The following is a 27,337-nucleotide window of genomic DNA, read 5'->3' on the forward strand; positions in this document are numbered from 1 at the left end:
ATGGCGGCGCAGTGCGTGCTGCGGGCGGCGCTGTGCCGGGCCGCCCCGTGGGGACGCCGCGCCGCCTCGGGCGGCTCTGTGCCGCAGCGCATCGAGGAGAAACGCCGCGCCGCGCTGCTGGGCGGCGGACAGAGCCGTATCGACGCACAGCACAGGCGGGTGAGGCGCGGGCGGCAGAAGGAGAGCCGCTCCCCTGAGGCGCCGTTCGGGCTCGCTCCGCCCGCCGCCGAAGGTGGAACGAAGCCGGCCCGGTGCTCCGGCGGGCCGCAGCGCGCCTCTGAGCGGCACCGAGCGCTCGGGCGGCGGGCGAAGCGGGCAGCGCGGAGCCGGCGGCTCACGCAGCGCGGGGCGGGCCGTCGTTGAGTCGGAGGGATTTCCCAACCTCCGTTGCTCAGAACGGCGCCCGCAGGCTCCGGGGCTTCCGGCGGAGTGCTGCCTCGAGCGGTTTGTGCTCACCTGGGGGCCTCGAGCACCGCTTACGTTGCCCTGCGTTCCCCTGTCTCTGAGAACTTCGGCCGTCGCTTCCGCGCGGAGCCTCAGCCGTGTGTAACGCCGCGTTCAGGCGCGGCCCCCAGTAGAAGGGCAGCCCGCCCCTGTGTGAGATCCCTGCGCTGCCGGGCGCCGACCTGGCCTGCAGAGAAAGCTGTGTAAGGCCGAGCTCCGAAATGAGCTGTTCGTCACCGGTTACTTCATGGCATCATCGTTGCCGAGGAGGGGCGTGCAGGGCCGCCCGTGTGCTCCGCTCTCGGCCGTCGTGCTGTAGTGCCCCGTTGGTCCCAGCAAAACCTGCCAGAAGTTCCCTGCAGGCTGTGTGCGGCCTTTCCCTGGCCAAGCTCAGATTCACAGAATGCCCAGCACTGCTCTTACGGGCCGGTTTGGCTGTGCAAGGGTTCCACTTTCAGGAATAGAACCAAAGGCCTTAAGAGCATAGCAGCCATCAGACGTGTAGGCAAAAATAGCTGAGATGCCATTACATTACATCTTGTTAAAAAGGCTGAGGCTGTCTCTTATCTTGTTGGAGTGCAGCTCTGATAGTCAGCCTTCCTTTCCGAGTCTCCTTGCTTTGTGTTTGCTCTTGAGGAGGCTCATTGCTGGCTATGCTCCCAGCTTTGGGGGTGTGCAATCAGTGGGGCAAGCAGAAGATCTGGTGAGGGAATGTTTCATTAAACTGCACCCAGAGGTGTCTGGCAGGGCCAGGGCTGCCCAATGGCAGTGCTAACTGCGGTGTGTTCCATTTCAGGGGAAGCTGACAGCAAGAGAGCGGATTCTTCTGCTGCTGGACCCCGGCAGCTTTGATGAATATGACATGTTTGTGGAACACAGGTGTTCTGACTTTGGGATGGACTCTAGTAAGAATAAGGTATTTTTATTTCACGTAATTCTTGTTTCTTTGTCCTCTGCTGTGTAGCCAGGCGTGTGATTGAAGATAAGTTCTTCTGTTTGCATACAGTATGTTTTGGGTTTGGAAAGTGTTTGCGAATTTCCTTTTGTTGCTTGTAATTTCCATGTAACAGCTCATGAGGTTTATTTTTACATCGTTTAAATTTGATTTTTTTGTTTGTTTGTTTGTTTTAGGAGATTACCTGTTTGTTTCAAGTACTGCTGTCGTATGTTTGTCTGTCAAGTCAGGGATACATACAATGCAAATCCGTTTTATGTGTGCAGATATGTCTGCATTTGGATATACAATGTATATTATACAAATGTGGATCCTTCTGCCCCTCTACAGATATCAGTAGAGCTGTAGGCTGAAATAAGTCAGATCTGTACGTACGCTTGCCGAACTGTAGTCATTAAATCCTTTAGGGCTTGAAAACGTGACGTGTCTGCATGTTCAAGCAGTTCTGCTGGTTGGTGAGAAGCTGCAGTCTGCCTCACTTATGCTGTTTTTGATAGGTGGCCATATATCCTAAACCAGCAAGGTACACGAGGTGTGTTATGTAGAGGAAAAATCTGGCTCCCCGAAGTCTCTCGCAGTGACATTGATGCCTGGTGAATGAATTACTACCTGCAAAGAGTATTTTGTTGCTGTGTCCTGCAGAAGTGACTGGTGAACGTGCTGGGCTGTGTAGGTGGCTAGTGCAGATTAGCCTATTGAAGGTGAACCTTCCTGTAGGTGACTCTGATTTGGAATGTGGTAGGAAGCTGCGCCAGGTGTGTCACTGCCACATGCTGAGTGCAGTGACTGCAGTTTCAGATTCCACAGTTCTTAAACTAGCTGATCGTTTTGCAGTCCTTCCAGTTTGCCAGGCTGCGTGCTGTGGTGAGGGAGGGCTTGGTAGGCTTCTACCCTCAGAAGGGCTTCTTTTCATTTCCAGTGGCCAGGTTGCTGACAGGACTCTGCTGGAAGGATGGCGCTCGCTGAGTGTAGGAGGAAACATCTTTTCTTCTATGGGTAACTTCTTACTTTGTTCCCCCAGCAAACTGAATTAACTCCTGTGTTGCTTTTCATTGTAGTTCACAATGCTGTACCCACAGTGCTGTTAACCAAGCACTGTCTCTGAAGATAAAAGGAGCAGTGAAGTCCTGAGAGTGACAGCTGGGTTAATTTTTGCCTTGTCCTTCAGAATTCACCTTTCAGTGAGCTGCAGGTTGTGTTTACAGAGCGCAGTTCCACAGCAGATGACCTAATTGGTGGGCAGTGAGCTGGAATATTAGTTTAGCATTGAATAGCTCAGGGTTCCTGGAAGTTTCCAAAGGTAGGGTGAAACTTGTACTCCGTCCAGGTTGCTGTATGGGCTGTTAGGAGCCATCTTTGCAGTATGATGGCTGGAGCTGGAGAGGTGTGTAATGCTTTTCTGTATGCCAGGAGGTGGTAACAGTGCTGACTGTGCAGCTTGAGAGAAGTCCCCAAAAGATGTGACCTCCCTGTGAACAGATTCCCTTGGGTATAAATGGGCCTTAGAGCGGAGGAGAGTGGGTTTTTTCATTTGTTTTTGTTTCCTCCTAGGCAGCAAAAAGCATTGAGATGCTTGGAATTCCCTTATGGCAACACACTTCCTCTGCTGTTTTGAAAAACATCCATATACTTACAAGTGAGACAACATCAGTAGGGAAACTTTAGGATTCACATGCTGTATCTCCTCTTTCATCTTTTCCCTTACTTACAGGGTAAAAAAAATGGGACAGGTCAAGCTGAAATGTTTTGGATTCTGTATTTTATGACCTTTCTCAAGAAAGATTTATATATGGTGCCCATTCTTTTAAAAACATCTGATTCTAATAAAATGTGCATTCTGTCTCTGAGGACGTGGTTTGCCTTAACTCTAGGCATGCTGAAATTTGAGGGGAAAGTGCAAAACTCATAAATCTTTAGATTCATATGTAACTTTGATGTGATGTTACCTGCAGTATTCTTTTCCAGTGCTGAAGCGAGTCTTTATGGAGCCTCCACTGCGCAAATAAAGACCAGTCCTTTCACTATCAGTCTTTACCTTAACCTTGTGCTCAGTGCTTCTTAACGGACATTGTTGCTATTTTGAGATATAAATATCTAGAGTTATTTTTTATTTTTTTCCATTACAGTACCCTGGAGACAGTGTGGTGACTGGCCGTGGACGGATTAATGGTCGACTGGCTTATGTTTTCAGTCAGGTACGTCTCTGTTTTTTGTTTTTGTAAGTAAGATGAACTTATCCTTTGAAATAAATACGCTGCATTACACTGTGACCATGTAGTAACGTACCTGTTTACCACCTGCCATTAAACATAAGATAAACATAACATCCTGTGGGAGGAAGCAGTGCACTTGGAGACAAGAAGAGGCAGAAGAAATCTTTCCCAGGCCGTTTTTTTGGTGAGATTTGCAGTTGTAGGTAAGGTTGGGATGAAGTAAGCGATGAATGCAGCACTTATTTGGTACCTTATTTGGAGATGGAGAGGTCTCTGAGCACAACGTGTTGCAAGTACTGAGAGCTCTGGCTGTGCGTGCAGCTGGAGGTGTTGTGATTGGACTCCTGCAAATGTCAGTAGAGTGCTTTGTGAGCCCAGGGAACCGCCTTCCCACTTGGAAGGTGCAGGTCTGGTGCTGCCTGCTGGAGGTACCGGCTGGAATTGCATTGGGTTGAATTCGTGGTAAAGGGCACCTGAGCAACCCTGAACTGTTCTTCAGGTTAGTAAAGAGACTGACAGATAGTATATAAATAGATAAATTGTGTGTTTTATATTAAAAGTGTTTTAGAGGAAACACCATAGGTGGAGTTTATCTTGGACGAGTCTTAGCACAGTGGAAGAAGAGCATTCTTCTGAGTTGTTGATATCTGCCTGTCTGTGCTGGGTTACCAAGTAGCCTTTGTTCAAGTTGCTTCCATGGCTGGAGTGGTTGTTGCCATCTTGCTTGCACTGAGGCATATGCTGTGCCTGTTTTGTCCCTGGTGTGTCGTTCTTCCAGGGGAGGGCACTCTTGTTATGTGGGCTTGAAGAGGAGCCAGAGTTTCTTTGTTCAAGTAACACAGGTAGAGGGCAGTTCTTGTAAGGGTTTCAATGTGTCCCTTCATCGTGTGCTGTTTTTAAAACAATTATTTTTTAGAAAGACTTTATGCATCTCCAAATTTAGCTGCCACTTAAGATGTCACTTCCTTTTTGCTTCAGCTACTGGTCGTGATGTTTTCTGCCCGCTAAGTTTTTAGGGTTTCTTTGAGAGTAAAATTCAGAGGGAATGCATCAGTGAAGCTGACCAGAAGTTAACCCCTGGTGCCAGGTATCACCATCCCTTGTCCCTTCTGGATCAGCCCCAGGGCTCCTTCTTGCTCTTTCAGAATCTCACAGCACAGTCCCAGAGGAAACACCAGCTGTCCATTTTGGCTGGCATCGTTCCTGCAGCCCCCACAAAAGAATAATAAACTCCTGGAGCATAACTCATGAATATAGAACAAGGGCATGCTTTCATTTGTGATTTCTGCCTGTTTGCAGCTTTATCCTACTGCCACCCTTTGCAGTAGGAGTCTACTTACGGTGACATTTCTCAGGCTTACTCCAGTATTGGTAGCATCTCTGAAAGAGTAACATGTATTTGTGGAAGAAGAGTGTTTGAAGAATAATAAAAGCAAATGAGACACAGTGAGTTTGTGATCTGAACGTAGAATCTACTGGCAAATGCATAAAAGATCTTTTTACTTGTAAACAAGGTTGGATTGACCACGATTGGTCTGCAGGCTGCTTACAGAGTCATGTTGCCTTGGAGCAGTGTGCTAAATGTAGAGCAGTGCAGGATTATACTGTTTACTTGACACGTTTTTCATTAAGGTCAGTTATTGGGATTTGTTTGGCTGCTTGTTATTGAAAAGATTCTTTCCATAATCTCAGAATTTGTTTTGTTTCCAGGATTTTACTGTATTTGGAGGCAGTTTGTCTGGAGCTCACGCCCAGAAGATCTGCAAGGTAATATTTCACAACAGAGAACAGCAACAAAAAATGGCCAGTTTTCTTTTTCCAATCTGTTGTGCTAATAATTTTGGAGGAAATGCTTTGTAGTGACTTCAGTGGGCTGTGGTGGATATTGCTGGCAGTCTCAGAATGCCTGTGTCCTCACAGTTTGGTAAGGAGTGGGGGCACAGCTGAGCAGAGGGGCTTCCTCTGGGAGCTCTTGAAGCTGTTGTAAGTAATGTCTGCTCAAAGTTGATTTTCCTGTTGTGTGCAAAAAGCCAGACAGACATACAACTATGAGCATGGGTTAACTAGCCACTGTCTGAGGGAGAAATATGGAATGACTTGGGAGTTCTGTTATGTGGAAATGTAGTATTTATGAAAAGAAATGTAACAAGTAAACAATCTGAAGACAGACAACAGCGTAGAGGTCACCTTGATGCCGAGCTTCCGTTATCAGGCACGTGTGGCTGTTGGTCCTCATTTGCCCTCCTGTCTCACTGAAAAAGCTGGTGTTGGAATCCCAGGGGTGTGGAGGGCAGCAGCTGTTTCATGCATGAATATTCAGTGGCATGGGCTGATGAAAACTTCTACATTTTCTTTTGCTATGGAACTGGGAACAAGGTGTATGGAGCTCGAGGCCTTTTCTCCTGCTAGAAATAACTATTTTTTGGCATAACCTCCTGTGCAGTGAGGAGATATAAAAGTAGAAGACAGAAAGACTTTGGGCTGAGTAATAAGTACTGGGCTTTACCAGCTCTTGATATCAGCAAAGGTGTTTGTATTGCCCTTTTACATCAGAGCTCCAAAATGTTTCTTTGTGATGGGAGTAACGTGATGCTACTGGGACGCCTTCTGCTGTTTTGTTTGTGATCTGGTACTTCTGAAACAGCAGGGAGTGGTAGCAGAACTGGAAGACATGAGTCCTTCCTAACTGATACTATGTTTGCCATCAGCACCAGTGGTAGGCCTTGAAGTTTGAAGGCTCTGTGTGCATCAGTTGCTCGGTCTGTGAGGCTGCAGCTTGGCAGTGGAGAGCTGCATGGTGTGGTATCTGTCACTTCTTTTAGTTCTTATTGAGCTGAGTTCTGGGAAGCAGAAATCTGTTCTGGGAGACAGTCTTGGCTGCTGCAGACCCTATGAATTGCTTGAGGCACGTAAAATGAAGTGAAGTTGCTGCCCCTCAGCAGGACTTTTGCCTTTGGCTGTCACTGTTCTGCATATCTTTTCCTGGAGTTCAGGTATTTGGCGTTTGCAGGGTAGGTAGGTCTGGGCTACAGGTGGCAGACTCCTTTTGCAGAAGAGCTGTAGGTACTGGTATGGCAAAAAATAAAGCCTCAAACACGAGTAGTCTAAATGTGTATTAAATGTGTACACTGATGTGAAGAATTTCAGTATCTGGAAAAATCATGGAAGTGAAAAATGAATGCATATGTGTGTCCTTGGGAAATAGCAAAGTGTGTCAGTGAACTTGTTTCATTGACCTGGGAAGGCAATGGATGTCAACTGGTTTCTAATAAGACATTTGATCATGCTGTGTGTAACATCCCTGTAAGCAAACAAGGCTGCTCATGGAGCCTCTGCTTGTGGCCCACACAGATGCTTTTAAAGTGCTGGACTGTATTTGATTGCAGAATCATTCTCCATGTCTGCCACGGCGGTGATCCAACTGTTAAATGAATGTCCAGGCACAAAGTTTGAAGGATCCCTATTTTACGTGCAGTGACTGCAAGTAGGAGTGATGCCAGCTGAGCGCTACACAGAGACAGTTATCAGCAACCCGTGTTCAGGCTGCAGTTTTGGTACTGCTAGGGTATGTTGGTATGAATGTCGTAATGTCCTTTCTGGTTTTCCAGGCAATAAAAACTTGCTTGCTACTGTTGATGGCTGTGAGCACTTTGAAAGACAGGGCTGAAGATTTAGAAATCTTAAAAAGTTAAAGATTGGATGTAATTGGGTAAAAATGATTGCGAGGGCAGGAAAAAATATCAAACTAGAGACTGACAGACCATGTGCAGTTCTACAGGAAAATGACTGAAGAACCAAGGCAGGTCTTGTTACTATATACCAGTGCTGTAATGTCAGGAAAATGCCAAACCCCTCTGCTTGTGTCACTGTAGCAAAGGGTTTGGTGGTACAGTGTGGGTATGGAGATGCACAGCTGGTAAGGCAGTGAAGGACACGAGAGGGGTTAAATGTGTGCCTTTCAGCCTCCAGTCTGAGTGAGGCTCTACGGGAACTGTTGAGTCCTGGCCCCAAGCACCAACTGAACACCTGGGGAAGGACTGGTCAGCCCTGGGAGCACAGGTGGAGGCAATGCAGCTGTGTGACTGGAAGGGGTGGAGCCTGGCTGCACCTCTCCTAGACCTCATTTAAGGGCTGGCTGCCACTGGGGAAGGGTCTGTGGTTGGAGATCCCTCCTTGGTGGAGCTTTCCCCTGCAAACCTGGAATCTTCTGATAAGGGTGAGCAATCTGCTGCCCTTCCTTTATAGCACCTTTTTATTGTGCTGCTCCTGCCGTCACACCTTTGTTGTAATGTCTTTCCCATCGTATTTTGATCTCTCCCATTGCTACAGAGCCAAAATGCAGTATGTCAGTAAGCTGTTAATGATTGTAATTAATGCAAGCAAGCGAGATGCGAAGCGCCGTGTGAGCAGTTCAAAGTTTGTTGCATGATTTTCTTTCTGGGGGATGCACAGTTTGATAGGGGAGGGCCGTGCTGGTGTTGCAGGTAACCAAGTGTCTGTGTTCATCACCAGGTCATGGATCAGGCTGCCATGGTTGGAGCCCCTGTCATTGGGCTCAATGACTCGGGAGGAGCCCGCATTCAGGAAGGGGTGGAGTCTCTGGCTGGCTATGCTGACATCTTCTTGGTGAGTGCCCTGCTGCTTGAGTGAACGTTGTCCAACACTGTGATCTGGTGAAAAGCCCTGCAGGAGCTGCACTGCAACGTGGGCTTTGTCAGAAGAATAGAAAGTTAAGCAATTTACTTAATTAGGAAACACCTATAAATATTTTTAGTTATTTTAGTGAATAATGTTGATTCACACTGAGTTACAGCTTGTGTGTGTTGGGATGTAACTTCTTTCAAAGTGTGTATGCGTTTGTCTGAGACAAGTGGGCATGCTGTGCTGTGGAGTGTTTTGTAGGTGTCTGATGGCTGTGACACACCACTAGCTGTCTCTGTGGCTGCTCAGAAATACAGGCCTGTTAAGAATTTCACACAGCAGGCTTGCTTTCTGTGGGGCTGATAAATGGTGAAACTTTTCTGCAGCAGAAAAAGGGACTTTAAGTAAACCCAACAACCTGTGCTTGAGGGTAACTTGAGAATGTGCAGCAGAAGCACCAGGTGTTGTATCAAGGTGGTCGATGAGGGGAGGAAAAAAAATGCAAGAGGTTTCTGTGCAAAGAATACAGTGGAACTTGTTGGTGTTACCACTTGAGGACGTGCAGGACTGATTGGACTGGTGGAAGTTTTATGTTATGCAGTATCTTTGTGGCTAAAGCACACAGTATTGATCTTTTTTTTTTTTTTTTCCCCTAAAATGACATTATTTTATATGCCTACCAACATGCATTGTTTTAAAGGATGATTTGTACTTTCTGTAGATATGAGAAATAGCATTTATTATAAATGATAGGAAAAGTAGTAATCATAAACACCTCTTAGAGCTGTTTTGAAAACAAATGACGGAAAGATTCCAAGGATCATCAGATGTCTTACTGACAGTTTTCTTTTTGCTTTAGTTTGTGTGCATTTCTGGCTTTTTGGTTGGTGGTTTTTAACATGCTGGCAGCTGCCTGAGTCACTGCGATGCCATCTGATGTTTGTGCTGTTAACCCAAAGGACAAAGTTCATTCTGCTTTCAGTTCTTTCTTTTCCACAACCATGTGCTATCTTGTTTTTCTGTTGCCTTAATAAATGGCAGACCATGGTCAACTATCAGCTTTGCTCATTTAGAATAGAATTACAGGATAATTCCAGTCCAGAGAGTCATCTGGGGGTGTACAGACCAATGTTCTCAGCCAGGGCTGATTTTTAACAACAAACCAGGTTGCTTCATCTCGTCTAGCCACGTTATGGATGTCTCTAGGGACAGACACTTGGCAGCTTTGCTGAACTGTTCTCATGGTGACATTTTTTCAGTTATCTCTTGCTGTGATTTGTACCACTTGGTTCTCATCCTTTCCTTGTGCATTTCCCAGGAGAGTATCATGCTTTTCCACAGGAGTCCCTCAGCACATCTGCAGGTATCACAGAATCACAGGGTTGGAAACAACCTATAAGATCATCCAGTCCAACCTCCCATCATCACTGCCACCACAAGCACTGAACCACATCTCACAGCTCCTCATCCAGATGCCTCCTGAACACTGCCAGGGACGGCGACTCCACCACCTCCCTGGGCAGCCACTGCAGTGCCTGACCACTCTCTGAGAGAAAAAGTTCTTCCTCATGTCTAATCTAAACCTCCTCTGGTACAAGCTGTGGCCATTTCCCCAGGTCCTGTTCCTTGCCTGGGAGAAGAGGTCAAACCCCTCCTCATCACAACCTCCCTTCAGGAAGTTGCAGAGTGCAGTGAGGTCTCCCCTGAGCATCCTCTTCTCCAGACTGAACAATCCCAGCTCCCTCAGCCGCTCCTGATAAGACTTGTGCTCCAGACCCCTCACCATTTCGTTGCCCTTCTCTGGACACGTTCCAGGGCCTCAATGTCTTTTTTGTAGGGAGGGACCCAAAACTGAACACAGTATTCAAGGTGCAGCCTCACCAGTGCTGAGTACAGGGGATGCTCACCTCCCTGCTCCTGCTGGCCACACCATTTCTAATGCAGGCCAGGATGCCGTTGGCCCTCTTGGCCACCTGAGCACACTGTGGGCTCATGTTCAGCCGAGCACCAACCAACACCCCCAGGTCCCTTTCCTCTTCACACTCATCCAGCCACTCATCCCCAAGCCCATAATGCTGCATGGGGTAGTTGTGGCCAAAGTGCAGAACCTGACACTCAGCATTGTTCAACCTCATCCCATTCACCTCAGCCCAGTGATCCAGCTTATCCAGATCCCTCTGAAGGGCCTCCCTACCTTCAGGCAGATCAACACCACCTCCCAGCTTGGTGCCCTCTGCAAACTTACTGAGGGTAGGCTCAATCCCCTCATCTAGGTCATCAATAAAGATATATAGGTATATAAAGGATATATAAAAGATACATAGGATATAAAGGTAGCAGCAAGTTCTCCCTCTGGCTTCTCTTCTCTGTGCTCAGCAGCCCCCATTCCCACAGCCTCTTGCTGCCTGCTGACTGCTTGAGTCCCATGACTTGTGGGGGCATCTTCCAGTGTGTCCCAGTTTGTCAGACTTGTACTGGGGCCTAAAACAGGGTGTGAGCTCCATGTGTAGCCATCAGAAGCTGGCAGTCTTGTTTGGAAATGCCTTGCATGGGCCTCCATTTCTGATAAGTTTCAGTACTTCAGAGAATTGTGAGGTGCAGAAACGATAGGTTCACTGATGCTTGAAGGGTGTTGCTGAGCTCCAGTTAATGCTCAAATCACTCATCTTTGGTTTACATAGAGGCAGCATTCCTGGTGTTGCTGCTGACCACTGCTGTATGCTGTTTCTGATTCCTGTGAACCTTTTTACTTCAAAGCAGGCTGGCAGTGATGCACAGAGAGATCAAATTTGTTGCCATTTGGAAAATGTGACAAGTGAATTCTTTGCTTAGACATTTCCTGTCACCATCGTGCGGTGGGTTTGCTCTCAGTATGAGGTGTGATGTCCCCTTCTCTCTAATTAAGGCAGGTGAATGTGGTGGCAGTTCAGTTTTGGGAAGTAAACGCGCTTAATTTACTTCTGCCATTCAGACTGCATGTCTTTGTGATTTCTGTTGCAGAGAAATGTTCTGTGTTCTGGGCTGGTGCCTCAGATCTCGCTCATCATGGGGCCCTGTGCTGGTGGAGCTGTGTATTCTCCTGCTTTAACTGACTTCACGTTCATGGTGAAGGTAAGGGTGGAGCAGATCCTGCCGTGCTGCTGGTAAATGGGGTCAGTCACAGTCAGACCCCATGTCAGGGTTTGTTTGGTGGGCTCCTGCTTCACTAAAGGCCTGGAAACTGCTGCAGAAATATCATTAATACCATTGTGACACGACCAGCTGTTAATTGGCATGGATGGCAGTGCTGAATTAGTCCTGTGCCATTGTTTTGCACGTTGGATAGATGAAGATATAATTAATCTCTTGTTAAAAAGCGCTTTTGTTTAAGCTTCAGTTCTAAATGAAGCAGGTCTGAAGCATTTAATACAGGAGTGCTTAATATATTTTCAAACTACAAGCTGCTGGTGGTTGGTTGTGCTGCTGGCAGGTATGGATTGCAGGTGGGTTGTGGTGGTTACTGCTCAGGGCACAGACAGGACACGATGAAAAAGGTGGTTTGTAGAAAAGGAGTTGGTCATGACTGTGAGGAGCTTCAGAAGGATTTTTGTTAATGAGTTTTTTAACATCTGAAATCAGTGTATGGTGGTGGGGTGGGACAAACATTTCACCCCTTCACGTTTTTGTTTTTTTTTTTTTGCATTTCATGCTAATATTTGAACTGTTAGACTCAGAGTTATTCTTTTTTATTCACTTTAAATTTGAAATCATGGAGTCATTCTGTGTTCCAGTTGTTCTAAGTTCTATGGGTACTCAGCAAAAAAGTCCTTCATCCATCTTCCTTTGGGTCTCTTAGCATTTATGGGTCTTTCCTTTTTGTCCTAAGAAATAGCTGTTGTCTTTACCTCATGATTTCTGTCTCAGGTTATTTTTCTGTATAAGCTATTAATGTCTATAGAGATTGGTACAGAACTGGAAAATAAAAGGTGTGCAGAAACTGCAGAATACACTTCTGGGTTAAATGAAATTGAATTCAGTTTATTCTTCATGGGAAATCAATAACAAATTTCCAAAGAAACCTGTAGGTAGCTGTATTTTCTGTGGATTTTAGTATAATGTATCAGGGATTCTTTTTTTAGGGAATTCTTTCCAATGTTGAACAGTTTTCCTATTTTGAGGAAAGTCTCTCGGGACGGCAGCTTTCCTTTGCTGCTTTTGCAGCTTGGCTCTGGCATTTACACACTGGTTCTGCTTTATTCTCTCCCCTAGGATACGTCCTATCTGTTCATCACTGGCCCAGATGTAGTTAAGTCTGTTACCAATGAAGATGTCACTCAGGAGCAGCTCGGGGGAGCGAAGACGCACACGGCTGTGTCTGGTGAGAGCTGGAAAGTCTTACTTCATGCTCTGATCTTAACTTTAACAGAAGTGACGGGGCTGTTGGAGCTGCTGTGAACCTCGTACTGATTCCTGTGGGCATGGCTGTCACCTGAGGTGAAGGGATGAAACTGCTGGAGCACAGGATGCTGCGGTGTGCAGGGCTCAAACCAATCCCTCTTAGTGGTGGAAGACGAAGCAGGAAAAGTGGGAGTGTGGCAGAGTTCTGAGATTTTGAGGAGAAAGCAGCAAATCCACAAACGATTATACAAGTGGAAGGGCTGTAGGAGAGCAGAGCTCTCAAGGAAGGTTTGGGATGATGGTTTTTGTGTGTTTTTCCCCAGAAATGTGCATGGGTTGAAGGATTCTTGGCGATCCCTTGTTTGCCTAGAAACGTTCTTTTCCTTTGGCTTAGTATTTTTTATTTTCTTTTCCTCTGGGGAGACTTGGTGTCTCCTTGATCTTGAGGCTCCAGCTGGCAGTGGGATTTCAAACTCTGTGTGAACTGGACTGATGTGAACCAAAGCAACGTGTGTGTGCACCCCTGCCGCAGATCCAGGCCTTGTGAGAGAACACAGTGAAAAGCTTGAGCTCTTGCATTGCACAAGGCTGGGATCCAGTTCAATCTGTGACAGCTGATAAACCAGTTCACACAGTTTTAAATACAAAATGAACAATCCAGAGCTCTTCTGGAAGAAGACTGATGCAGCCACACATTTTCTAGGTACTTTTAACTGGTCAGATCTGATTGCTTAAATTTCCCAGTTGTCAGTAGCTTAAGTTTAATGCATCGTGCTGTTTTTCCTTGTCTTTATGGATACATACTTGAAAACAAAGCACTGCAAAGTAATTTCAATAACTGCTTCTTTCCAGGAGTGGCACACAGGGCCTTTGAGAACGACGTAGACGCCTTACTTAACCTCCGAGAGTTCTTTAATTATTTACCTCTTAGCAACCGCGACCCGGCTCCAGTGTGTGAGTGCCACGATCCCAGGTGAGAGGAAGCTGGCTGAGCTCTCTGCTGTCTGACCATTTCATGGCTTCTCTGGCTCAACGGGCACAAATGTGCTGTGATAATTGTGGTACACTGTGGGAACATGGGAAGTGTTCAGCTGTGTGTGTGTGCATAACGGACGTGCCCACTGTTAACATTAATTATTAAGTTTGTGCTGTGTACAGGATATGGGGAAAGTAATCTCTGTCCAGTTCACAGCTTTTCAGGCAGGCACAGTGAGGCAGAAGACAGCACAGTAAGGTGCAGTGGGGAGATCCTGCCCTGCTCTGTCAGTGATGTGTCTGTTGGGTAAGCTTTGGTCACCAAACGCAGAGGTTGGGATGGGATGATGAAGTACAGGAGGCATTAGGCAGCTGTCTGTAAGGTTTGTTGTGTAGCTGACAACAAAGGAAGGACTCATCACTTCAAGACTGGAAAACAGGAAAATGGCAAAAAATGCCAAGAGATGGAGGGACAGCCTGGGAGTCAGTGCAGCAGTGGTTCAGTAGGCAGCCTTGCTAGTAGCAGGACAGACAGAATGTCAGTGGAATAAAAGCTGTTTAACCAAAGATCTGACTGCAGCCCTTCCTGTGCACATCCCCTAAAAGGTCTCCATCCTCTCCTGTATGACATCTGCTCCTATCCTTGTTCATCCTTTCCATTCTGCAGATGCCCATGATTTATATCTTGGGGTTTCTTGCACACTTGAAGATTTTGACATGGGTATTGGGAAAGTTGTCCTCTCTTTAGGCCTCTGTCTTGTAATGGCTCTGTCTGTATGCTCTGTGTTGTAACATCTTTGAAGCAGTTTTTTTTTGTATCAGTGTTACAAATCACTGCTGTGGGAAATGAAATACATTGTTAAGAGAAATAAGTGTGCTAACTGCTGTGAAGGGGATGGTCAGACAAGCTGATCATTTACTGGTCCTAACATTTCCTGCCGTGTTCATCTCATGCAATTGCTAAGCTGGAAGACTGTTCTTACAGTGACAGACCCAGTATTGCTGGGTGAACATGGAGCACTGTTGCTGAGGTGGGCGCTTTCTTTCTAAGCATTCAGCATGTTGTACTGAAATAGGCTGATATTTTAATTTCATTTATGGAAACAACAGTCTGTTCTGTAATCAGTTTATCTTACATTGGGCACTTTATTTATCTGGGAGAAGCTGTCAGTTATCCCATGGCTGGGAGATTGATCAGTTCTGTGTTATGGCAGATGTTTAATGCAGTGTCAGGTATATTAGTAAAGGATCACCGTATAGTAAATGCTCAGTGATTTGTGTTGAGAACTTCAATTCAGTTGTTTTTCTACGTGTGAAGATAAATTTACCTGTGTGAATAGTGATATCTTCAATATAGACCAAATTGTGTGGTCCTAATACTTAATATTGGTGATGCTTCATCTGCACATGCTGCCTTGAACTGATGGGGTTCTTGCTGCTGCTGCAGTCGCAGCCCGCTCCTCCCTTTTCTTTCTCACTGGACCGTTTTCATGCCAGGAGAAACTGCTTCTAATGATGTAAATGAAACACTACATCCTTTCATCTTCATTGCTAACTCCAACCACGTTGGCTTCTTCCCCCCTGCAGACAGGTTCTCTGTGGTGCTGATGACATCAGGTTTGGTAGCTGAAACCTGTTGGTTACAGTTGTTTCTTTTGTTTTGGATTCCATAAGAAAATTAGAAAGTTCCTATGGTGATTGTGCTCTGCCTTTGAGGAGCGTCTGGTCCGTCCCATTTGTGTGATGTGATTTGGTTTTGTAAACAAGTGCTGTTTCCTCTGAGGAGCCATTCCTGGGAACCTCACACAGGTCCATTTCGCACTTAATGGAAACCACTGTTGACCTGAGTGAGTTTCTCGGGCTGTCGCAGGCTTCAGCTGACTGCCTTGATGATGAGCAGCAAATCTTTTCAGATAAATAGGATTTCCAACAGATAAATGAGATTCTCAGCCTGAGTCCCGGGACTCCACTGGCAAGCTCCAGATGTCCTTTATCTCTGACAGTTTGAGGTTCTCGTCCCTGAGATGTTCTGGGTAATGTCTTTGTTTGCCAGTGGTTGTTCGTTTTAATGCCGTTACGATTTCCATCTCTGCCTTACAGCTCTGTGGATTTATGGGAGCAATGCCTTCATTTTTCCATTTTCCTTATCCTTTGGGATATCTCAGAATACAATCTGGAGGTAACAGGAAGATTTTAAAACATATTCATAGTTACTTTCTGGGAAAGTAAAAGTTTCTGAGTCCATTGTAACATAACATTGAATGCGTTGGTCAGATTAAGACTTAATTATATCATTTGAATATATATGCATGCAATTCTCTTAACTGTGGGAATACCCTGGCAGTGCTGCTGTGGCTCTCAGCAGGGAGGTGTCTGTTGGTCCACTGCAGGTGAGTTAGAGCAGCAGTGGGGCTGATGTTCCTACTCTTTGCCTGAGATTGACAAATTGCAGATCGTGTTTCCAGTTTTAAATTGAACTTCTAGAGCCTAATGTTGTACTGTTCTAAAGGTACAAAGCCATGGCATTGTTAAAACATAGAAAAGTACGGTTGTGACTCTCAGCAACTGGCATACATGCAGCCCCCCCACCTTGGGACTGTGAATGACCCCATGAATGCCAGCACATGGAAGTCGTTAATGAAACTATTGAAGATGGGTAACTGACAGGTGAGCTGCTAACAGGGCGTTAAACGTCAAGCTCTTGAAGTGCAGAGATGATGAGATACCCAGAGATACTTCAAACCCAGTGCTTAAACTGAAGAAGCTGTGAATGGATGTTCTACCCTTCTACAAGTCTTTATCTGCTTGGTAGGGGTGAGAAGTATGGAAGTATGGAGAGGTTCCCAGAGGTTTATTCAGATCACAAGCATACAGCATGGGCAGAGGCAGCATCAGAGTTGTAAATGAGAAGCCTTGCTCTGCCATTGGAGAGGCCACTTCACCTCTCTGTAAGCACTGCATTGGTGGACTGTTGTGATTCTGCACTGTGCTTTGCGCTACCAATTTCCCCATTGCTGAGCTGTGCTCCAGCACAGGGTCCTTTCCAGTGCCCTTGTGCAGTCCCCTGTGTTGTGGGCCCCTCCAGCCAGAGGAGGAGAGGTGTTTTCAGGCAATGATCTTGTAGACAAAAATACATCTCTATAAGAGATGTCTCATTCATGGAGGAGCTCAGAGCAACAGGTAAGCCATGGGTGAGCCCTCAGTGGCCCAAAGCATAACTGTGCTGCAAAGAGGACTGCTTTTTCCCCATGTTTGAGTAGCAGTCCCCACCACGTTCTGGAGAGATGGCATTGGCGCTGTTTGCCTGAGCTTTTGGTCTGGCGTTCATCTGATCTGCGAATGTTATTGCTTGGATTTGTTTTCTGCAGCGACCGTTTGGTTCCTGAGCTGGACACAATTGTCCCCATGGAATCCACCAAAGCCTACGATATGCTGGATATCATCCGCTCCGTAAGTCTGCCGGTCTGAGCCGTGCTGAGAACAATGTGAACATGTCGTATTCCTGTGTATGTAGTTGTTAGTCATGGAAGGAAACCAAGATGGTGCCATTTCAGATCTGTTCTTCAGTCTTTGCAGGTTACTGTTTTTTCCCCTGTTCAGCAGTCATGCATGAAGAGACAGCAGCAATGGCAGAAGAGAGATGTTTGTGGGGGAAAAGGGTCTCAGTGCTTGTCTTCAGTATCGATCAAACAGCATGCACAGCTGTACAGATGAGAGCACTGCTGTATAAATCTAGTGGAATTTTACTGAAGCAGTGTAGGCATTGTTGGGAATTCTCTTGCCCAGCTTTGCCTAATTCATTTTTTGTCAGTTTTAACGTCTTAATACATTGAAAACAGCTGTGCAGAGAACAGGGTTGTAAAAAACAAAACAAAAACAAATCCAAAAAATCCAACAAAACCCAGTTCTGTTATGTGTAACTGTTACAGCCCTGCAGAGCACCTGGGGGTCCCAGTTCTGAATGTTCAGGATCCCAGATTGGCCCAGGATCCTGTGGTAGATGACAGACCTGGGAAGAGCAGCCTCATAGGCAGTGAGTACAAATGGTGGCTGGGGGGAGCAGGGCTGAGCTCATGGCATCCTTCCAGACTTTTCCCTCTGCAGTTTTATCTGACTGTCTCTCCCCACACGCAAGCATTCAGCCGATACTTTTCAGTGTGCAACTGGCTGTGTTCAGATCCATTTTGGTGGGTTAAGAAAAGCTCAGAATGGGCTTTTAATCTGCAGGTTCTTCTCTTCTGAATGTCCCTGCTCTGTGTTCTGCCTCAGAAAGTGAGGTTTAAAAATTCTGAAGTGAATTAGGAAAAAAAAACGCATCCACGGGCTTTGAGAAGAATTAACTAAGGAAATAAAACTGCTTAAATAATAAATAATTGAAATTTTTCATGCATTGGAAGGCAGTCTGTGGTGTGTGTAGGAGAAGTTGCCATCAAGAGCTGCAAAGAAGGCAGTAAGGGTAGAGCACAGCAGGAGAAGAGCAGAAATGCAGCCGTGTGTAGGTGTCGCTACTGCTCCATCTGGAATGATCATCTTTGAATTGAATCTTTCTGTACTGGTGGATGCCACTTTGCAGAGCACACATGGGGGCTTCCAGCTCAGGGACGTGCAGCTGCAAGGGTTTGTGTTTGTGTGAGGGTCTGTGTTTGCAGGGAGATCTTTTTGGCGCAGTGTTCTCCTGCTGTGCAGAGCAGTGCTTCCCTATGCCCCTCTGTTGTGCACAGGCAACACTGCTGGTCAGCACAGAGTCGTCATCCCCAGCAGAGCATGGCACATTTGGGCCTCGGGAGGAAATGCTCTGGATTTGCAAAGAAGCAAAGTATGAATTAAACAGATAGTGAGAAGTCCCCAGGTTCCAAGGAGTATGATTGGCCTTTTGGTGTTGGAAGCTGTTTGTTAAAGTGCAGTCTGCCAGTGGTGTGCTGAGGGTAAAAATGGTTAGCAACTGGTTGGGGTTTCTGTGGTAAGTTACAACAGGTTTACTACAGAGGAAATGCCACAAAGATGGTTTTATCTGCTGGGATGCCTAATTGGCCGTTCTGCGAGTGAATGCAGTGCTAATTACTTCCTGTGCAGACAGAAAGATTTCTTCCTTTTTTATTTTATTCTGCAAGTTCTGCTAACGTTTCTCACGCTAACAGCTGTGTGTATAAATACGCGTGCAGACATTCTAAGGGCTCTGCCAACCTGTCCTCCTTACAGATTGTTGACGAAAGGGAATTCTTTGAGATCATGCCATCCTACGCCAGAAACATCGTTGTGGGGTTTGCCAGGATGAACGGAAGGACAGTCGGCATAGTGGGCAACCAACCCAAAGTAGCATCAGGTTGGGGACAGCTGCGTGCTTCTGATGTGCTGCCTCCTCTTGGTTTGGTTTGGTTTCCTTGTTGCCCTCTGTGTAAGGCTGGCTGGATGAACTGTGGATGGTTTGTGCGGCCTGCCATTGCTTCATGCTGCTTTCCTAATGCCTTGTTTGTCTGAAGTCTCACTGTTGTGCAGCTGTGTGACTTGCCTGTTGCTTTGTTGCATGAAGACCTGAAAAAAAGATTAATTTCTTTATCAGTGTGATGGTCTTGCTCTTGGGTATCTGCAGGGCTGCTGTGTCTAGCACAAGAGAAGGCCACCAGTGGTCTGGCAGCGGCTGAGATTGACTGATTAAGCAGAACCTGGAGCTTGCGTGCTTGCTTCCACAGCATTAGAATGCCCCAGTCTGTTCTGTAGTGCAGCTCTTCTGAAAATGCAAAGCATTCAGACATACGTACAAGTGTGTGGAGCTCACACAATCCAGACATGAAGATACAAACATCTGTAGCTTACATCACCTTTTTTGAACTGCAGAAGGGATTTTGATTTCTCTCCTTAATAGCTGGATAACTTCTGAGGAGACTGAATGCTGACCAGCCAGCGCTTGGGTACCACAGTACCCAGCAATCACTGGGTTGTAATATTATTTTAGTCTTCAGATGGTATTATCAGTTTGAAGATAGTTAATGTTTGAGGTGTCCTTATCTTGTATAGGTTTGATATAATATCTAATTCTAAATGGCAGTGATGCAGAACAGAAATACTTTGCAGCTTTTCCCCAGAACACCAGTCTTTCACAATTGCCTTTGTTTTTTCATGGGGAGCTCCATTGTTCCAATATCACTGACTGGGGAAAAATAATTAAAGAGCAAATCACAGAAAAGTAATTTAATTTACAAGGGTGTGATTTAAACGGACTTTTTGGCGTAGGAGCCGTCTGTGCACAGCAGTCACTGTGGGAGGAGGTGGGAATTGCGTGCAGTGCTTCAGAAGGATGAGGGGTGCCAGGTGACTGCAGCTGGTGGTCAGCTTAGTGCTGGGACAGCAGATGATGATTTCCACGTTACTGCAGGCAGGATTTCTTGTTTGTCTTTCTTTTTGAGAAGACAGTACAGCTTAACTACAGCATGACTTCGATGCTGCCTTGAATTACTGCCTATAGCACGTCATTTACACCTTACTCTGTTTTCTCACCTCCAGGGTGCTTAGATATAAATTCTTCTGTCAAGGGAGCCCGCTTTGTTCGCTTCTGCGATGCGTTCAACATCCCTCTCATTACTTTTGTGGACGTTCCTGGGTTTTTGCCAGGTATGCTGTGTCCTTGTGTTCCTATTGGTTGTGGGGTGGGGAAGCAGCGGGAGGTGGTGGTGCTAAACCCAATCTTAACGACTGTAAGAAGAGCTGTTTGCTGTACCGAAGCTTAAATAAGCCAGACTTTAAAATGTTACTCAGTAAGTACAGCAGTCACAATAAGATATTGAAATATGCAAATTGTGTTCCAGAAAAATGGGTGCCTGAACAAGGCAGCGCTGTTGTTTCTGTGTGCTCTGACAGCTCTGCAGGGCTTTGCTGAGGAGAGGCCAACTCACAGCACAGCGGTGCTGAGGTCAGGCTGGAAGCACTGGGATGAATGTAGCTGGCCAGGGCTGGGTGTGGGTAGGAAACCATCAGCCCCCAAAAGCTGTGTGCCCTGCCGTTTGGGATGGCAGCTCAGTTGCACAGTGGGTGGTTGTGGCCTGTCCAGGACTCACACCGTGTTCCCTGCAGATATCCTTGTCATAAATGACATGGAAGTCACTTTTTTTCTCCTTTACTATAATGAGACTCTGCTTTGAAAGCTCAGGTTCATTCCTGCTCCAAGCATTGTTCAGATAAGAACATCCATGAGTTAAAGGGTTTGAGATTAGGCTTTCCTCAGCATTAGTTACATGAGCAGTTAATGTTAAAATGAAAACTAGAAAACAGCCTATGTGAGGAACAGAAAGTCTCCAATAGAATGGAATATAAGGTTAGCACTGTATAAAAACTGTTAAGGCTTCCCTCAGGGCCTCTTACTGGACATCAGAACATCAGAATGCTGCTGTCAATGTTCTGTTTCTTGCCTTACCACATGTTATGTGTTTTATCAGCAGGCAATAGAGGTGTTAAGAGAACCTTCTATTCCTTCTTGACCACTTTCCTTTCTCTCCTGTTCTTGCTGCACTCTCCCCTTGTTTGGATCACAAAGCAGCTTGGTTCTCCTTAGAGCTTCAGGGGCTGCAGTGTGGACAGATACAATCCAAGAACAAAGCTATTTGTGTGTCACTGATTGTTAGAAATGTTAACTTACTGTGTTGTCTTAGAAGCAGATAAAGGAAAGACATAAAAGTAGAGCTGAAGAAAGAAGACTTGAGATTTTACACTGATTATGAACTGTTATATTTCAGAGTTTGGAAAGATTAATACACTGCCATTAGAAACATCAATTGAAGTAATGTATTCTGAGTGTGGTGGTCACTACTTCTCTCTGTCCAGTAGGGTAAGAGAATCTTCGTTGAGACATCCAAAACAATTCAGTGCAGACAGCATTTAAGGATAAAAACACAGAACAAATTTGGGAGCAGATTGATGTCCAGAGTTCATACTAATTCACAATGTAAATGGTTCGAATAACAGCTGGGCTGACGTTGCAGTCGAAGCACTCGCAGTGACGGCCTGCTCTGCTTTAAGAGTGCAAAGCACTGCCTGGATTGCAGGATCTTGCTTGCCACCTCCTGGGTGTAGGCTGAGGACCTCAGCTGTGTTCAGGCTGTTGCTGCAATAAGCCCTGGCTGTTCTGATGTCTGCTGCTGGGAAGTGTCTGTAGGCTTGGTGTGTCCGACGGTCTGCAGGGAAATACAGGGAAATCCTAAGTGAAATTGCAGTTAAGAAGGGACATTTGTGAGTGTAGGCATGCAGTATGAGGCAATCAAATCACACTTGAAATCAAGCTACCAAATTTTAAGAAATCTCACAAAACAAATTTTAACTTAATAATTTTTTGTAAGATGGATGAACTGTCAGACAGTAATTGCAGAGTTGCATGCACAGTGGCCTGAAATGCAGAATTGCTAGAAATAATGTGTGGTTGCCACTTCCAAGTGTTGCTCCTTGAGCATGTCTCATCCAATGCACCTGGCACATCTTTCCCACTGTGGCAGACAAGTAGGAACGCTGAGGCAGAGCCCTCCTGTGCAGGTGTGTGGGCACAGGAGGCAGAGCAGTGCCTCGCATCCTCTGGCTGTCAGTCAGGTGGTGAATCAGCTGTCCTCCTTTCTGTGCATGCAAAGCTTTTCTTTGGTTTCTTAGATTCTGTGAAAGGCATTTCCAGAGTTCTTTTATCAGTTCCTCTGGCCATGTTCCCTCACCTAGCTGTCACAGCTGGGGCTGTTAGTGCTTAGATTTGTTTTTTAAGGTAATGATTTGCTAGAGCTGGGCCTCAGTGGAGATTTGCAGCTGCTGAATACTCTGATAGGATCTTTAGACAAGTTATGATCCTAGGCCTGTGTCTGGGGCAGAACTTTGTAGAACACCCTCTAAAGCAGATGACTTGTATTTCTATTTGCAGTGTGCTGTCGGTCTCCAGAATTACTGGCTGTGAGGTTCCTTATAGGAGACTCCTTGCTCTGTCCTTTAAGGGCCGTGGTCTTGGGCTTGCTTGAAGGAGGCATGGGTCTTTGTTGTGTGGTAGCCAAGTTGCCTTTCCTTATGCTCTAGAAGAAAGGGTTTTGGAAGAGTGCTGCTCTCTGGAAGTGAATATGGGTTGCATGTTTCTCTGCTAGTCACATTTGGAGTACTGAAAACTATGGAATATTATTTTCTTCCTATGAAGAAACCATCTGGTGAGCAATGCATTTCTGTGACCTTACACTCAGACTTCTGCTGCTTTTGGCAAGGTATTTTTCATTCAGTTGCTCAGCATCTAGTGGAGGACATCACCTGGGCTGCTACCTGCTCCTGCTATTAACAGGGCTCTGTTGTTGTAATGTGCTCCTGGTAATGACAAGATGAAAGACACCTCATTGCACATGGAGTGATTGTGAACTTCCTAGAGTGACAAATATTTCTGCCACTTGCAGGTACAGCTCAGGAGTACGGAGGGATCATACGCCATGGTGCAAAACTACTGTTTGCCTTTGCAGAAGCAACTGTGCCTAAAATTACTGTAATCACCAGAAAAGTAAGTTGGTATTAATTCTGTGGTGTTATTTCATACGAGTTCCCGTTTTCACCAGTAGCATTCTGGTTATTTCTTATGTCTGCCCCACTTCTGCCTTCTGTAGTGGTCACGTCTCGGTTTGTCCTGTTTGGTAACACCTCTTCGTGCCAATTTATAAGTGACCACTTTTCTGTTCTCAAAATATTTTCACAGTTCATTTTGTCTCTGTGCTCCTCCAAATCCATCTTTCTGCTCTTTGCTTTTTCCCTAGAAAGCCTCCAGTCAAGTATTTGTCCTCTGTCATCTGCCTGTGTCATCCCTCTGCAACAGGCAATCTTTGTCATCTTCTCTGTTCTTGCAACTTCAGACTCCAGTTACAGAAGCAATGCTGATTGTGTCTCTTTTCTGTTAACTTTACAGGTTTAATGCTTCTGTGCTTTTCTTTCTTCCATGTACTTGTCCTATACCCTGCTTGGTTTCCTTTTCTCTTTTTCTGTAAGATACATGACACCATGCTTCTCTAAGTTCCTAAAAAGCTTAGCTAAACATCTGCTTTCTCCTTTCCTTTCCTGACTCCTTTCTCCTGTTCCTCCTGTTCTGTTTTGTGCTTTTGTTGTTTGGTGGTTGTTTCACTTGTGATGGGCTTTTGACAGCAATGAAACTAAAAGAGCTGCTCAGGTTTCTCTTCCTTTGCCATGACAGCATATTGCCATTCTCTTCTTCCCAAGCTTGCATCCTTGCTGTCACCTCACGTAGTGCCCTGAAACACTTGGCTGTAGCTTGCTCTGCAGGTCTGCAGTATTTGTTTACCAGTGCTGCCTGGACCACTTCCAGGTCCAGAGTGGAGCACTGCAGAATCTGAGTGCTGCATCCCCTGGCCAGGAGCTCCCAGAAGCATGCTGGTTTATTTGAATGCACGTGCAGGGAGAGGCCTGGTGCTGCAGACAGGCACCGACTCCTCTTTTCTGCCTTCAGGAAGGTTTTATATGCCAGCAACTCCCTTCCTGCTTTTATGTGGTTTCAAGTTCGTGAAGCTTAGACTTAGGAGGTGGCTTCAGGCAAGTTTTTACAGTTCTTCATTGTTTTTATGAGTGAGAATGTCTTGAATGTGTGTTTGCATAGACTCAGTGTCTGATTCTAGGTGTTGAGTAGGGTGTGTGCACTGCTACAGGTAGAAATGTAGCTCCACTTGCTGCTTGTTGGAACAGTAGAAGTGGCAAGAGGAAATTAAGTTGTTGCTGTGGTGAGGTCACCCACACTAACGAATCCCTGGGGTTTTGTTCCAGGCCTATGGCGGTGCCTACGATGTGATGAGCTCGAAGCATTTAAGAGGAGATGCAAACTATGCCTGGCCGACTGCAGAGGTGGCAGTGATGGGGGCAAAGGTAAATAAATGCAGGCTGACTCGCACTGTGTGCAGCAGCCATCGCTGCTCGCTGGCACAGAGGCTGCTTAGTGAGAGGAAGACCAGTGATGCTTTGCTGAAGCGATTTGCCCAATGCCATGCAGTGTGTGGGGGTGGTAAAGAAGGCATCTCTGCCCTGTATGGGTTGAATACCTGTGGGCTTTATCTTCCCAGGGTGCTGTGCAGATCATTTTCAGAGGAAAAGAGACAGACGCAGAGGCAGAATATGTGGATAAATTTGCAAACCCGTTTCCGGCAGCCATGAGAGGTACAGTGATCGCGTGTATCGTGGCCCTTGGTTGGAGTTTGCCATTGCGTGCAGGCACTTAATTTTTAAGCATTTAGTACACATTGTGCTGTAAGTTATTTAGACAAGAAATTTGTGTCCAGAAAAGTCATTGTCTAGACCAGACAACCAAACTGTCCATCTGAATGGCTTTGGGTGGGAAGAGACTGGAACAATGCAGGGACTGCAGTGGAAGGCATGCTTTCAATTTTGCAATCATGGGGAGCATCTCAAAACTCGTACTGTTAATTATAGGTGCTTTGGGAATCTACTTGATGGTTCTAGATGCTGAGCGGTAGCCTTGAGAAAAGGGTCTGACTCAGTTCAGTGGCTTTTCCCAGGGCCGTTGGTGTGAATTTTTCTGCTCTTCTTATGAAAGGACTTTTACCTCTAGCTTTGAAGCATTACCTGTGCTCCAGAAGGCAGTTCTGTAGGCTCTGCCAGCTCTACATCTTTCCAGTTATGCTGCTTTGCCCAATTAATAAGCTTTGTGCTTTATTTAATAGTGCCCCAGAGCTGGGAAGACTTAGTCAAGCTCGTCACCGCAGCTGGTGTGTACAGCATTGCTCCCTTTGGTTTGCTGTTACTGCTGTTAGAGCCAGGGAAAAAAGAGCTGTGAACATGCAAAGTTAAGGGATTCTTCCAATCAACAATTCTGAACCTTTAAGTCAAACTAGTTAATAACAGAGATGAGACGAGCTCTCTAAGACTTTGCAGTAACAGGGGAAGCATTCAGTGAGTAAAGCCCACTCCCTCAGTTATCTTTCTTGGTTGGCTAATTTATTTGGGGGAATAGAAGTTTCTTGTTTTAACACTTGACACAGGAATATTTTCAGGCTATTTTAAATTCTTAAGTTAATTTGTAACTTGTGAACGGTTGATCCCAAGAGTTACTTTAGGTTTGTGAATTTAAATCGCAGCGGAGATACAAAAGGTTAAGAGGAAGCTCTTGGTGTGGTTTGTTTCCACAGGGTTTGTTGATGATATCATCCAGCCTTCAACCACCCGCATGCGCATCTGCCATGACCTGGATGTGCTGGCAAGTAAAAGCCAGACCAACCCCTGGAAGAAACATGCTAACATCCCACTGTGAGCGTGAGGAGGGACCGGCCCTGGCAGTACCTGAATGCAAGTCTTTCTGTCACGTGGCAGTGTGCTCTGCAATGAAGTATTTCGTTTTGATTTTGCTGATGCTTATCAATAAATCACAGCATGTACCTCGTTTAACCGAGGATCTTCATAAACCTTTCTTTGGGGGTTGATGAGCGACACAGTCTGCAGTGCCTGGGTTGTTCAGGGCTGAATGCTCCTTGGATTGCTCATCTCAAGGGCTGTAGAGGTGGCTATGTTAGGCAGAGCTGCAGTGACTGACATCACTGCTGAGATTCACAACTGTGTGCTGTGAGCATCACCTGGGTCTGCACCTTGTGTTTCCTGCACCACAGCTCGGAGAAAGAAAAATCCTAGGCTTGGATTTTGGAGTGTTGCATTCCAAGCTTTGCAGATCTCAGGCTAACCTGCTCTGTTCTTCTGCTAGGCTTACCCAGGTGGCAGTTTCATATGCTGGCTGAAGCAGTGCTGTGCCTCTGGTTGCTACTAAGTCATGTATGGGCCATGGCGGCATAGGTGGCATAAATGGAGTCATGCTGCTCTTGGAGGATGAGACAATTTGCCCAGATTAGGGGGAAAAAAAAAAAGGAAATTCCAATAGGACATAAAAAAAACCAAACTCCTTCAGCAGAGGGTTGAAGTAGAGACTTCCAGACCTGTCTTCCAGCCTGGTTTTTTTTTCCTCTCTAATAATTTGCCTGACTTTCAAGTAACAGATGTTACTACTAATGGCTCTGTGCTCACTCTCCTCACTAGAAGCTGCGAACTACAGCCCCAAAAGCTGGTGAGTGATGGTTAGTGCTCCTGCAAATAACTTCCAGCACAAGAAGCCCTGTGATGACCTGTCTGTTGAGAGTATCCTCAGTAATTAGCAGTAATGTGTTACAAGATAAAGAACTACTGTACCTGCTGATCGCTGCTGCTTCTGTCCACTCCCCAGGCATCTGAAGTGGAGGAAAGAGGTAAAAGTGCAACTTTGCTGGTAGGCACTAATCCTGGGTAGGTGCATGTTGGTGCCTGGTGTCTTCAGCCATGGAGCCTGGAGAAAAAAAAAAAAAAAGGGGAGGGGGGGAGGAGGGGGGAAGCAGCCACTAAAAATGACCTAAAAGATAGCAGAGAAAAACTGCTTCAGCTATGATCCCAGCTCCGTAATGACTAGAGGTGATGTATTCAGATTATGGAAACGCATTTAAGCTGTCTGAATGTATGTGGTTGTATTGCAGCAGACATGCACTGAATAAGTGGGTGCCTGCTGCTACTGCCCCAGGAAACAGCACACTGCAACAAGGCAAGGTCAGCTGAAATGTGAATGTTTGGGGGTCCCTGCAATGAACTGAATTCTTCAGTTAGTTGTGAGAAGTGGTGTAGTCAGGTGTCTGTAACCTTAAGAGTTATCACATAGGACCATGAGTAGTTTCAAAGGTATGAGAGTGGCTGTCCCAAGTTTAGAGGC

General features: G+C 45.9%; 1 protein-coding gene across 1 annotated transcript; it reads left to right on the plus strand.

The window, feature by feature from the left end:
- PCCB (propionyl-CoA carboxylase subunit beta) lies at positions 1 to 26,001 on the plus strand. The gene is made up of 15 exons (XM_042878213.1): positions 1 to 159; positions 1,241 to 1,360; positions 3,526 to 3,594; positions 5,323 to 5,379; positions 8,125 to 8,238; positions 11,254 to 11,364; positions 12,502 to 12,610; positions 13,483 to 13,603; positions 16,974 to 17,055; positions 18,805 to 18,928; positions 20,107 to 20,214; positions 23,004 to 23,104; positions 24,370 to 24,468; positions 24,663 to 24,756; positions 25,746 to 26,001. The coding sequence occupies exons 1-15, from the start codon at positions 1 to 3 to the stop codon at positions 25,865 to 25,867; spliced, it is 1,590 nt and encodes a 529-aa protein (XP_042734147.1). The 3' UTR covers positions 25,868 to 26,001.
- The last annotated feature ends 1,336 nt before the right edge of the window (positions 26,002 to 27,337 follow it).

The sequence above is a fragment of the Lagopus leucura genome, unplaced genomic scaffold, assembly GCF_019238085.1.
Source record: "Lagopus leucura isolate 7727_CA_CO unplaced genomic scaffold, USGS_WTPT01 Super-Scaffold_100021, whole genome shotgun sequence".
Taxonomy (NCBI): domain Eukaryota; kingdom Metazoa; phylum Chordata; class Aves; order Galliformes; family Phasianidae; genus Lagopus; species Lagopus leucura.